At 38.9% G+C, this 14,717-nt stretch overlaps 1 protein-coding gene across 1 annotated transcript in view; it reads left to right on the forward strand.

Annotated features, from left to right (window-relative positions):
• Positions 1 to 2,250: 2,250 nt before the first annotated feature.
• Positions 2,251 to 14,717, forward strand: part of Mmp16 (matrix metallopeptidase 16) — a 193,915-nt gene continuing 181,448 nt past the window's right edge. Inside the window, exon 1 of the mRNA XM_041657221.1 lies at positions 2,251 to 2,901. Within this exon, the coding sequence (XP_041513155.1) occupies positions 2,770 to 2,901 (132 nt within the window). The 5' untranslated portion in view covers positions 2,251 to 2,769. The remainder of the gene's footprint in view (positions 2,902 to 14,717) is intronic.

The raw sequence follows: 14,717 nt of genomic DNA on the forward strand, positions 1-14,717 counted from the left end.
AATCTCACGAATAATTTTAAAAATGCCCTTCTATAGATATGTAGTAATTTTATCTCTTGTATTTGATTTCTTCCCTTAATACATCATTGCAAGCTCACCTTCACTTACTTCTGTAAGTCACCATCCATCTCTTTCTCCTTTCCAAGTCTCTTTAGAGAAACGCCTCCTTGCTTTTTACCTAGCAAGCTGCACCTTCTCTTTCACTTTCTTGATAACAGTCTTCTCATATTCTGGCTCATTTAGTAAGGCCTTCGGAATTTAGAGCTCTTTCTTCACGTTGTTCTCTTGTGAATGTGTTTCGGTGATTCAGTAGAAGCTAGATGACAAGGAAGATCTCAAAACGGGTTTTGTCATCATCTTTGCATCTTGTTAGATAGAATGGGCATGTAAAATAATTCTGTATTTGTGCACATGTGTGTACACATGTGTGAGTGATGTCAGTCGTGGCACACAGATGGCTAAGAAGAATACCAGGTGCCCTCCTCTATTGCTCACAACTTTGACTCCTTGAGAAGGTCTCTCAGGAACTTGGAGTTCTAGGATTTTCTTTTTCAGCTGGGCTGGAGACCAGCAAGACCCAGCCGCCCACCCACCTTAAGGATGTTGTGAAAATAAAATGAAACACTATGACTGGAAACAGTCTTCAAATTTTAACAGAATGCAATATGTGATGTAGTTTTTTTATATGTCTTTATCACACACACACACACACACACATACACACGCACGGTAGAAAGTCACAAAGTGTTCTCTGCGTATCAACTCACGTGGTGAAATATTTCCCACAGGTTCTATTAAAACGATAGCAGGAAACTTTTAGCCTTCAGCCCGTCTTCCACCCACCAGATGTCATATACAAATTATTTCTGTCCAACACAATGCTTGGCAAACTATTTTTTTTTAACATTTTCCATCTGTTTACTAACTGTGACCTCTTGTGTTCGGCTCCTTGCTTTACTGGCTGACCATGAAATTCATCTTGTCACTTCTCTCTTCCATTTTGCCTAGGCAGCTGTCAGGTACCTGGAACACTGCTCCCCACTGCTCTGGCTGCCTATCTCTCCCATGGGCTCCTCTTTCCCTCTACTGGCTGCCAAGGAGAAGCACATTTATTGGCCTTGCCCCCAAACAGATGCCTGCCTTGTTCCCTTCCCCCTTTCTCTTCAGTCAAAAGTCACCTGCCAAGGGCTGGTAGCTGCTGCCTCCCCTGTCCGCTGCTTCACGTTGCCTTGGTTCAGATACCTTTCTGCACCCCCTCCTGAAGTCCCCTTGGCCCTGTCTACCAGCCTGGCATGCCAGCAGCCTCCCTCCAGCTCTTGTAGCTTTTTGGGCTCCTTCCAGACTCTTCCTGCCTCCCTCTGAACTGTTCTCAGCATCTTGCTCCCGCCCTTGTCAGCTGTTCACCCCCCGGGGTGGGGGAGCTGCCTCCTATTTCCTGGGCTCTCACCTTTGCTCCGCAGCTGCCTCCTCCCTACTGCCCTCACCTCTTTTCTCAGATGTGTTAATGATCCTGTGTTTGGAGTCCCAGCGTTTACAGCGCGTTCACCACCCCTTTGAAGGGGGCACTTTCATGCCGATTCTGTATTTGACTGGTCTCCTAACTGAAATCCTGTGCTGATTTCCCATTCTATTAGGCAGAATAAAAGGATCCTGGGAGATAGCAGACCACAGGATTAGGGGACCCTAATAAAGTTTTAATGGCAGGTTTGCCATCTCCATCTTACAAACTTGGTCAGCCCGGGTTCCTGGTCTACACCATCAAGCAACTCACAGGAACCTGAGTGTTGTTCTGATTTCCAGCACCAGGGTTCTTTTTGAATACCTCTAACTAAGATGCCAAATACTCTTCAAGATCAGGCCTGGGCTGCTCCTCAGCTTCTTACAGGGTCCACAGCCCAAGCCCCACCCAAGCACTGGTTGGGGAGGGGAGCACTTGTTTTCAGATGGGAAGGCAGGGGGGCGGGTATAGGGGAGATGCAGGAATAGATTCCTTCGGGGGAATCCTAGGTGTGACTCGACTTTCTGGATGAGGGCAGGCAATGAGGAAAAAGAGTTCATCACCAACTAGAGCCCTGCAAAAGGCCAGGTACCTAAGCCGGGGCTCCACAAGGTAGCCAAGAGGCAGCCTTTACGAACCGTCTCCTTTAAGAAGCGCGCCTGCGTGTGTTTCGGGCCTTGTATACTCGTGTGTGTGTGTGTGTGTGTGTGTGTGTGTGTGTGTGTGTGTGTGTGCATAGGACGGAGCGTGCGCGCGCGTGTGGTTGGAGAGTGTGCACGCGCGGGGCCCCGAGAGCATCGCAGACCCCGAGAAGGAGGAGTTATGTAGATTACGGGTGAACATTCTGGAGGGGGAGCGGAGAGGAGGGAAGGAGAAGCAGAGTGAGCTGGGAGCGGCGGAGGCCCTTCCCGCAGAAACTGGGGGCACCGGCGGCGTAGGAGGTGGAGGAGGCGGAGGACGCAAGGGCTGGAGGCGGCGGCTGCGACTCGGCGGCGCTGGGAGTCGGGAACCGCGGCTGAACTTGGGCGCCACGTTCCGGGCGACAGCAGGGAGAGGATGGTGAACGCTCGCCACCGCTGACCCTGCCTTTCCTCAGCTCCTCCCCGGCTGCCGAGTCCCCGCACTGATCTCCTCTTCTGGAAGGGTGGGTGAACCTGCAAGCTCCCTACCCACCCGAGGACTTTTTTTTGAAAGGAAACGAGGGAGTGGACATTGGGAAAGAGGGAGAAAAACGCAGGGGAGCTCGTCCATCCGTGGAGGCACAGTTCACTATGATCTTACTCGCCTTCAGCACTGGAAGAAGGTTGGATTTCGTGCATCGTTCAGGGGTGTTTTTCTTGCAAACCTTGCTTTGGATTTTATGGGCTACGGTCTGCGGAACGGAGCAGTATTTCAATGTGGAGGTAAGACTACAGTGCTTTCTTCCTCACCCCTCGCCTGACTGCTCACTGGAACCTTTCCTTCACTCGCGGGTCCTTGTAGCTCGGAGCACATTGTTTCCTTTACAGCCAGCCACCGAAACCCATGTTGAGTTTGCCAGTGTTGTAGGTGATGGATGCCTGGAGACCGACAATCCGTTATCCCCAGCTGCACAAAGCACGATGCTGCACGCTCAGAGACTCATTGTAGCTAGCTGGTACTGCTTAGCCAGGGAAGAGGCAAAGCTCTATCTAGAGCAAGCGTGTAGTTTTATAAGAAAGCTTGAGTTTTTGCTGGATCCAGAGCTAAGGAAGCAGCCTTGATGGCTGGCATCATGTGCCGCCTGGGTATTGTTCCTGCAACATTTCTTCTTGTGGTCTGTGCCTAACAAAGGGAGGATAAAAATCAAAGATTTCAAGGAGAACATGGGAATACTTGATATGCTTAATAACACCACTTTGTGATAAAACACTCGGGCAGACAGTGTCTTTCTATTAGACATAACTTAATACACTTGTAACTAGATCTAACTGTCGAGAGCACATGAAAACCATTGCCTTAAGTGCCTTCTCTCTCCCTTCCCAGGGGACTGAAAATAAACGTGGCCCCATCTAATAGTTCGGGAGGTGTGTTTTTAATTTGATTTCACACTGACATGACAAAGCCTAGATGTCTTAGATTGACATTTGTTAGACTGTGGTTATTTTGGGAACAGACAGTAGAAACAATAGGGAACTTAAGGATAAGGAGTTGTCAGACCTTTGCTAAAGTGCACTTCCTGTCATCAACTGAGCACTAAAGCCAGTCATGTGCAGTAAATCAATGAACGGCGTGCACACCTGAGCTCTGACACAGTTCCTTCCATTAGCCTTACACATAAGGTTGAGACTGTGGGAAGGTCTGGGTAGAACAAACTTCTCTTAATTAGCTATCATGGCTTCATATATCTCAAAAGAATTAGGCTTGAAACTGCACTGATTGGTGTGATAGTTGGGTTACTGTCCTGAAGCGTCCTGTTGTGTCAGGAGCTTGTGTTTACACAATAGCAGGACCTGTTGCACAGGGCTTGAACATGTTTCATGCAACCGATTTATAAGCAAAGTGTTCATAATAAGTGCCATGTGTGCATGTGCAGGCAGAGTCTTCTAGGAACTGTCCTTTGGCCTTCATTTCATGGAGCTGAAGCAGCATAGTTGAAAGAGTAAGAGCCATCATCACAGGAATTAAGGAAGTTTGCAGATGTTAAGTAGGAATATGTTTCAAAGGAGCAATTTAAAAACCAAAATAATTTAACCCTTTGAAGCCCACCGCTTGATTTTTCTACTTAAAAACAGCAACGGAGAGAAAGATTCAGACTTTTCTTGATAGCAAATTTGAACTTTTGGAACTGCATGCTACTATGAGTTTTGTATTAACTTTTAAACCAAGGGATAATTTGATTGAAATAAAGGAGTGATTGATTCAAAAGCTGAAGGAATGAAAATGGAATTTGTTGTTTATAATGTTATATACAGAAAGGGATGTTCCTACGTGGTGGTAAAGGAGATTGTGAGGATGGGGTAAGAGGGAAGGCAGTTAGAGTAAGTGCTGGCTGGTATCTTGTTTCCTGTGGGAATTTGAGCTGGGCGGATAGCTACCTGCTTTGGGAAACTCTAACTTACATTTACAAGATTGAATGACATCAGTGTTTTGATGATTGTTAGGTTTGTTTGAGCAGACTAAATATAGATTAGAATGTATTTCCTTTTATTGGAAGCTTTGTCTATTCAACCAGATATTGTTACCTGAAAGAGGTTGAGATACTTCTGTAAAAATGATTTCATATTGAATTTCAAATATCTCCATCTGTCTCTCAAGATTTATGTGAAGGGCAGTTCACAGAGCTACTCTCCCGTTGGAGGGGGAATATTTAAGTTATTCCAGCCATGTTTATTGCACAATGCAAAGATTTAGTTGGCACTAAAGAGTCGTGTGCCCTCTGAGACCTTAGCAAGCTTACTTACCACAAAGGGAATTTTCTAATGATTTATAGGAGATTGTGTTTCACAGTTTGTATTATTTGTATGTAGCTTTGTAAGCTATTTAGTATGGCTTTAGTTGAATGTCTAAGCATATGTGTGTGTACATATGTATGAATGTATGTATGTATATATATATATATTACTATAGCTGATAGTAAACATATAATATAAATAGCTGTTATTAAAATCAAAATGTTATACAAGATAATAGGGCATTTTTTGACTAGTGATTACGACCGTTGAAAGTTTTCTAGCTATTTCTTCTAGATATTGTTTTTTCTAACAGGAAAGGGAAGAATAGTCCATTATTTCATTTCCAGGAAAAAAGAAATTGTGTTCTATAGTCTTGGTTGCAAAACATACACACTGAGATTGCTTTATTTCATTGATTCAAAGACAATCTTTTCTTTAAAAAAAAAGAGAAAAGCAATAATAGCATTCATCATCCTTGAGACTCATAGGATTCTGATTTGTATCCTGATTTTTTTTCTGGTAAACACACTAAGTTATTAAGTGGGACCAGAGCTGTGGAGAGATGGTTTTTATGCTTTATGCTAAGACTGAAGTGACTTATACATTGCAGAACTTAATTTGTGATTGTTCCGTAGTTTTGCCATGACTTAAAGTTAAAAAGCCTGTATTTTTTCCCCGAAGGAGGGGTTGGATAGAGGTATTCATGTTAACTCTTTCCTGTTTGGTTATTTTTTTTTAAATAAACATTTAGAGTGTTCCACTTTCAGAATGGATGCTAGAAATTTTTAGATATTCTTATGAAAGTTGGTGAGAAATGGATATTTTTGAGTTTTTGAATAAGCAAATAAAGTATCTATTAAATCAAGAAACAGATACTATCTAAGATAGTACTATGGATAGATCCCCTGCATTTCTCAACCCCTCCTTAAGTTGTAAGTGAACATTTTTCTGCCAAGGTCTCTCTATAGCCTTGAAGTGGTCATAGTCCAAGTCACCAACTTACAAAGCAGTAGCATGACTAATATTTACTGAAAATCAAAGACTGCTGTCACTGGATGACACTCTACACCTGAGGTAAATTATTAACAAGAAATTGTGATTTAATTCCTACAGTTTTGAAAATATTTCATCCTTAATGTCATTACTAGGAACTTGAGATTTTCATGATTCTGGGGCTTATTTTTGGGGTACACACATTTTTTTGTTCTAAAATTTGAAATAAATTGTAGTTCTTGATGGCAATAACTTATCAACTTTTATAGCATTCCATATATATGAGCATTTTTAGTTTGATTTTTAAACAATGATACATGTTTGTTAAGAGGGAAAACATTGAGAGGCAGCTTTATGGTAAAACCTTGTAAGATTGAATGGTGCACACAGCAATGTGGAAGATGATGGTTATCATTTTGGGGGAAAAATGATCTTGTTAAGGCAAAGTTTGATTTCCTTAAATCAAAGAAATAAGATTCTATGATCCATATGACCCATATGGATCATTTATTAAAAGTGTTATGCATTGTGAGTGTAACTATTTCTTAAATTTTCTTCTAGTTTGTTTATATAACTGGTTGTTATCTGATCAGAGTTCTCAGGCTTATCTGATCTATCTAAATAGTAAAGCTTTGATTTGGGTAACTGTGCACTGCATTGGAAATTGCCAATAATTGATTATGAAATGCTTTAAAAGATAAAGGTACTTCTGTTTTATAGATTTAAAGTTCTGTATGTTGAGATGCTTCATTCTTATTTCTTGGTTTCTATTTGCTTGAATGTTCAAGACTCATAATTTTGTTTGCTCGTAAAAACTTGTCTTCAGCTAACCTCTACCCTCAGCATTCTATACGTCTGTGTCAGAGCAGCTGATGACTGACCTGTAACAGCGTCCCTGTGACTAATTCATAAATGTGTGTATCTGCTGTGGGATTGTAGGCTGAACGAGACACTCCACATGCTTCAGAGGGCCAAAATCTATAACCAGAGGGCCAGGAGTTAGCAGTCTAGGGCTCCCCTGCTTCTTGCTGTGTTCCACTATGCCACTGACGTTCTCTCTGGAAGTTGCCTAGATAGATTTTGCCCAAATCTAGAGTCCTTTAGGAATCCTTTTGGAAGGTATACAGACACAGGAGATATACTTGTCCTGACACCACCTAGCAAAGTGCACTGAGACTTACAGGTCCCCGTCCAGCTGGATTTTCTTTTTCAGACCCTTCCAGAAAATAAAGATCAAGTTAGATTCAACAGCTGTTTTGTTTCCTTTAAAGTCATGTTAAAAGTGATGTATTGAAGTTTCTACTATTTCTCATTCAGGATATGCAGTTGCTAAGTAGAAAATCTTAATGAACTTGTTCAGATTACTAGTAATTTTTCTAAATTTTGATTAGTGCTATTACATGTGAATTTATTTCATTTTGAGACCCTCTGCAGCTACTCACAATGTACATGTTCTGAAGATTTCTAAATGGCTCAGAATATTTTCAGGCCAAAATGATTATCCACGAAATATTAGACTCCATGTGTTGGATTTATTAAATGTTGGAAGAGAAAGACTAATTTCCTCATGTTCCTTTGGGAATTTTCTGACCCCATTGCCTGTGAATTTTAATTGTAAAAGTTCCTTTTCTCATTAGTTTCCACTACAGTTTATTTCAGTATCTGTGGATGTAATTATGTCTATTACATTGCCTTTTGTGGAGTAATGTACTTATGAAGAACACACATCCTGAGACTAGATTTCCTAGCTTCTATCTCACTGTGTCTGTTGGAGTACTCATCAGTCTCTGGAAGTTGTAGCTCACATATCTGAGAGATGAGGATACTATTTCCTTTATAACTTGTTTTGATGATTGAATGAATACTGTATATCCTATGCATATATTCATGTACATTATTGGAACCATTTTCTTGCATGGTTAATCACAATACTCTTTATCATTATTACTAGTTGTAAATCAGCATTGATGCAGAGGACTTGGACATGATGGCAACAAATTATATAATAGTCTATCAGGTTATAACATGTCAGCCAGTCTGAAAGGTTTCATTTAAATATCTTTTCTGTTTTTGTAATATAATGTACTGAAAATCAATCACACTAACATCAGTACATTTTATTCCTGTGATTTTTTTCTTAGACAGTTTAGCTCAAGAATGTGATTCTCACATTTTGTCTTGTCATCTGTTACTATCATAGAATGTCAAGTTCAGCTTACACCTTCTATTACAAGGCAGAGTTTGCTGAAATCTGTTCCTAGTAGAAGATCATGAAAAATAGTTATTTATAATTCAAAGGGCCTGTGCACCTTTGGTCAATTGAGGACCAAGTGCTTCCCCTCTAAACATAGGACTAAGAGTCAATTCATAGACCAGTTGTATTCAAACTTTGAATATTAAGTTACAAAAATGAACAGGAAAAAGGAGCTTTTCTACAATGACAGAGGGAGCTAATAAAATCACTTTTTATGTAGACTTGAGAATGACAACATGATCCCTGAAGGGGTATACTGGAGCATGGTGTAGATGTCACAGAATGGTGGCATTGGCTCTTGTATTGTCACTCATTACCTTGATCATGGGCTAGTAATTCCTTCACTGGCACCTCCAAAGGAGTGTGTATTAAACTAAACTGTGCATAATGATGGGGATAGTGATTTGTTGCCTTTGCGGATTTGGTCAGCTCTAAAATCACCTTGGAGACAAACCTCTGGATATGTCAGTGAGGGATTTTTCTAGATTACCATGATTACCTACATATGGACTACATCGAAAGGGTAATGGAAGCTCTGAGTACCAGTTGTCACAAGATCCTGCCGCCATGACTTCTCTTCTGCAGGGAAATTGTGCTCTCCAGCTGTGAACCCAAATAAATCCCTCTCTTATGTTGCTCTTTTAGGGAATTTCCCAAAGCAAAGAGAGAATACAAAAACAGATAAACAAAATAAAAATCAAAGCAACCCAAACTAACAGAAAAGTCGTTTCCAAATTTACAGTACTTAGTTTGTGCTTCAGAATACGTGGTATATATAATCATGAAATGTCAGGGTGGTACATATCTACTTAATTGTCTGGGTATCTGTCCTTCCAGGTTCCCGTAGTCCTTAAGTCCCAAAGAAATCACACAGAGGTCTACGTTAGTTATAAACTAATTGGCCCAATAGCTCAGGCTTCTTATTAACTCTTATAATGTATATTAACCCATTATTCTTACATGTTAGCCACATGGCTCAGTACCTTTTTCACCTTCATAGTCACATCTTGCTTCTTCTGTGTCTGGACAGGACTACGGAGGGAGCTTCCCTCTTGTCTGAATTCTCCTGTTCTTGACCTGCCTCTATTTCCTGTCTGGTTGTCCCACCTATACTTCCTGCCTGGCTACTGGCCAATCAGTGTTTATTTAAAACATAATTGACAGAATATAGACAATTGTCCTGACCATACTTACTACTAAATTTGGGAACAAATTAGTTTACAAAAAATAGATGTTTCACTTTTTTTTCCCTAAAATCTGTGACTTGGGTGGGCTATGCATGGTTTCAACTTACATCAAACTCCATTACTGTCTCTAGCAACAAAGGGTACCTCATTTTCAGTGAATTAACTCTCTCTCCCTAGATCAGATGATGCCAGTTTAAAATAAGTTTAAATCAGACTTTTGCCAAGATAAAAAAGTTTAAAAATTAAGTATGAGAAACATGACAATGTTATTTTACAAAAAGATAAAATAGGTTGTCTAAGCCTTTTTGAGGATGCTTCTCAAAGTTGATCTATCTATCACCTATCACCTGTCTGTCTATCTACCTATCTATCATCTATTATGTATCATCTCAAATATTATTGGTTGGTCTGTCTCTTACTATCACCTGTCTGCTTAAGCATAATTTACTTTCATTTTACCTACTGAGAGGAAGATCATTTTAAAACATCTTCTGAGTGCTAGTTTATCTTTCTCACCACCTATTTTATTTTGACTGTGAGAAATAGGTTGCATTGGTTTCATGAAGTATTCAGATAATATAATCAAGAGGAAATTTCAGGTAAAAATCATAAATGCCAAGTAGTTATGTAAGTAATATCTAAGAAACAAAACGTCTCTTATCTTGTTTTAGCTAAGGAAAGTTATTTATAGATCTTTGAGATCATTCACGAAACCATCCTTGATTGATGCTTCCTGTCATTTAGTGCTCTGAGTGACTGCTCTGTCGTGGTATTTCTCCACCAACTCTGCTGACTCACTGCTTTTTTGTATGTGCATTTTTGCACAGCTTGGTGAGCCACATAGCGATTTCGATTAAATGTGACCTCTGGGTGCACTATATTAAAAGAGGCTAGAGGGCACAATTGAGCTGTCTACTAAGGATTCACATAGTTTAGAACTTGGTTTAAAATCAAAGAAATTAGGTGGAATCAGATGACGCCAAATGACTCATAGATAATCAGTTTTTTGAAGAAGCCAGTGAACACATAGCTTATGATTTATGATTTTCACCTGGCTTGAATGGCAGTCACTTGAAACCAAGATTTACATATTTCTTGAACTCAGAAGGAAATTGACATTTCTTTGGGGTAAAAATGTGTGCTGAGCTTAGCACTATGATAAAAATGTTGTGATGTAGCACAACTTTATGTATTATTCTTTTTTGTTGTGGAAAGTTCAAAATCTATTTGTCTTCAGTTTCCTTAAGACCAAAATGACTCATGGTCTTAGAGTAGAGGCAGGATAAATTTAATTAGATGATGCCTATTATATTGTTCATAGCAAAAATCCAATTTTAAAAGTACAGAAAGATTTTTTAGTCACTTAATATCTACTTTTATTATTCTCTTAATATTTATTAGGATCATAGTAAATAACTATTTTCCAATAAAAACAAGTTTTGAGATATAGTTTATGCCTATTGTTTTTAAGATATTTAAGAAGTTAATCACAAGACTATGAAACCAATTTATTTAAATAGAAACTTCAGAAGTCTTTTACTTTAAAAATTGTAAGATGCCTTATATGAAAGATTATTATAGGTAAGAAAGTTATGAATAGGAAGACATTCACTAACACATTAGGGAGTACTGAAATTTAATTAAAACATAACCTACTCACAAATGTCATTCATGTTTTAAAAATGTGTTTTAGTCGAGTAAGTGTGTGTGTGTGTATGTGTGTGTGTGTGTGTGTGTGTATTCTCAGGAGAGATTATTGAAAGTATATAAATTATTTAATGGGATAGATTTTCTAGTATTTGTTTCAGCTACACCCAAGAGAAGGTAGAATAAACCTTTCTCTTTGAGGGAAAACTGGATACCATAATGAATGGCATTTCATGTCTTCAGATTGTGTGTCCTTAATGTGACATGAGGGAAAGACAGGCACAAGCCTTAGCACATGACTGATATAATCAAGCTCAGTGGATATCACTGGAAGAGTTTTTCTGTGGGAACTTGTCAGGATTAAATCACTGTTCTGTGTTAATGATTTGTAATGATTGATATTTGTCTTTGATTCGGTATCTATATTTTGTTCATTCATTCCTTCTCTAAATATTTGCTTCCTGGTTCTTCTCATGGGCCTATTGGTTTCTCTACTTAGTGTCTTGAGAAAACTAACTCTTTTTTTTTTTTCAGGAATTTTCAGAATCTGTATTACAGGTTGGGAAATGTTATGAGAAGCCAAATGTCTTCCTCTCCCCTTAATCACCATCAGTTAAATGAGAGAGTTGCAAGTAGGCCACAGAAAATAATGAATGACCAACTGCTTGTATATCATTGAGAACATACTTAAACAGTTCAGAACATTGCCAGTTGCCGGTAAAACCTTTTTGTAGATTGAATATTATTAATACTGCAACAACCTTTTTTATATCACTGACTGCTTTGCTTCTTTATAAGACTAAGGATAGCTGTTCACTCTGTGGGCAATTTAGGATTACTAGAGGAGAGTTTGCTTGTAATAGGTATGTGATATTCATTGTTCATCAATAGCACACGTCTTTAATGACAGCACAGAAAGAAGCCAGGTTAGCAGTCGGGCATCCCTGAGAGTGAGAGTTGGGGGAGTTTTACTTCCTGAAGTCACTCTCAGGACTAGAAGTGCAGAAACAGACATCTCTTGCCATTCTAATTGAACTAGAAAGACATCTAGATAATTAGCAAAATGGGAAGACCTCAGATTTCTTTAGATGTTTAAATTTAACCATAAAAACAATGTTAAGTAACAAGATTGAATGCTGAAACCCTAAGTGTTTAAATATTTCATCATCACTCTAGTCTTGTGCATAAGCACAGCTTTCTCCCCTATGCAGTGAGGAGTTAGTCACAGAGAGAGAGTAAGGATCTTGACAGAGACACATTGAAAGGAAATATTTGGGTGAGAAGCCTAGACTGAAATCAGGGAGGCTATGTCTGGAACCTGGGTTCCTAAGTCAGTTCAGAAAAAATAATTTCCAGGTTCCCTGTAAGGAATGTTGGGTACACATCCATTTAGGACTTTTTGTACTCCAATATAAAGGTAGATATTTAACATGCATAATGAATTTGAGGGACTATTCTAAGAATCTTACCTGGAATAAAATTGATTAGAAGGTCCTCGATTTGATTGCTTGATTCAACAGTGATTATTTACAGATCAATAAAGTTTTAATGTTAAATGTCTTTTATCGTTCTTAATCATTAGACATTTGTAACTTCTCTAAGATGTAATCTGAATTTACATTTCATAGTAGATAAATTGAAATCTTATTCCTCAATGGTTTGTAGCTATATAGCTTACAGTTAAATATGATACTCGAAGGTCATGAAAATTTCATCATATTTTAGGATGGAATGAATTGACCATTGTAGAAAACATGAAAGAAAACACTCATCAAAGGTCAATTTTATGACCCTTTAGGAGAGTGTGTGTGTCTGAGACTGTGGATATCAGTGTGGCTATAGCCAGTCATAGTATATGAGTTTTGGTAATTTCTGAGAGATTTACTATATCAAAGTATTTATTTGTAATACAAAGTAACTGAGAGAGAGAGAGAGAGAGAGAGAGAGAAGAAGAAGAAGAAGAAGAAGAAGAAGAAGAAGAAGAAGCCTCAAAAATGATAGAGTAAATATTCAATTCAAATTTTGTCAACAGGCCTAATATTCTGTCACTACTATTTTTTTTTTTTTTTACAGCATCTATGTTGGTGACTGACCAAGAGATAACAAATAACATTTTCAGGCCTTATGATGTGTTACTGTGTATAGCTTCCATGAATCATATCATTTTTCATTATTCTTTAAAGGAAGATCTGTGTCTAAACCAGCTTACAAAGGTAAAACTCTAGCTGGCTTTGTGAAATCCTCAGTGTTAAATATTTATTCCATGTCTTTCTTGCCTCCCTTTTGGAGCAGTGTATCACATGTGTGAGAGTTTTAGATGTTTTGACTACCCACTGTAAACTCGAGTGAGTTGAGTTATTAACTAGTTCCCCAGTTACTCACATACAGAATAGGAAAGATAATAACGATGCTTGTTGTAAGAGTAAAGAGTTAAGGATGGCTATTGGACAAAGATGAAATAGCATTTTTTTCTGATTTATCCATTCTACTACAAAATACCTCACAAAATGTACAAAATAAATGAAACTGTGTTTCTACATAACTTAATGCTTAGCAGAGAATGTGACATCTCTGGGAGCTGGGACCAAATTAGGTGAACTCTGTCTATAGTGGTTTTCAGCAAAGTGACCAAAGGAAAAACCTTGATTCAGCCAACCCAGTCCTCTATGACACAAAGGAAGCTAAGTTTGGGGAGACCAAGGTGCCTTAGAGCTCACACAGGTCAATATACCAGAGAAGCGATAACTACAAAGGGTGAGAACGTGGATGATCTCAGGAGGTTTCTCTCCTTGCACTTGCTGTATCTCCTTATTAAGTCTCTACCCAGGGAGGGAGGAAGCAGTCAAGTAGATTGGAGTAAGTAATAACTGGTGCTTACGAAGCAATGCCAATAGTGCATGATCCCTTACCCCAGTCAGACAGGAAATCCTCGTTTTCACAGGTTATCTGTAGAGTACCCCAAATTATCCTGCCACAATAAGTAGGAAATAACCAGCATTGAATGCAGCACTGTGTGTGTCAGTTTAATGATTCTTTAAGATCTGAAAGTAACAGATCATTCTAAGAGATTTAACAATGGAGCTCTTTAGTGTTTATTGGGATAAAATATCCCAAATGGTAAAACTCATAATGTTGGCCATCCATTAAAAACTTTCCAAGCATGGGGATACAAAGATTGATCATTCAGTTAATTGTTGGCCACATAAGCATGAGATCCTGAGACTAGCACTCACTTAAAAAGTGATTGTGGCATTTAGGTTGTTTCCAGATTCTGGCTATGACAAACAATGCTGCTATGAACATAGTGGAACACATGTCCTTGTAGTACGATTGAGCATCCTTTGGATATTTACCCCAAAGTGGTATTGCTGGGTCTTGAGGAAGGCTTTTTCCCCTAATTTTCTGAGAAATTGCCATACAGATATCCAAAGGGGCTGTACCAGCTTGCACTCCCACCAGCAATGCATGAGTGTTCCCTTTACCCTACAACCTCTCCAGCATAAGTTGTCATCGCTGTTTTTGATCTTGGCCATTTTTACAGGGATAAGATGGACTCCCAGAGTTATTTTTATTTATATTTCTCTAATGACTAAAGATGTTGAGCATATCCTTAATTTTAGACTATTCTGTTGAGAGATCTCTGTTTAGTTAAGCACTCCATTTTTTTAATGGATAAGGAAAATGTGGTATATTTACACAACGGAGTACAACCCAGCAGAGAAAAA

The sequence above is a fragment of the Microtus oregoni genome, unplaced genomic scaffold, assembly GCF_018167655.1.
Source record: "Microtus oregoni isolate MIOR12 unplaced genomic scaffold, Mior012 000008F_ref0000371, whole genome shotgun sequence".
Taxonomy (NCBI): Eukaryota; Metazoa; Chordata; class Mammalia; order Rodentia; family Cricetidae; genus Microtus; species Microtus oregoni.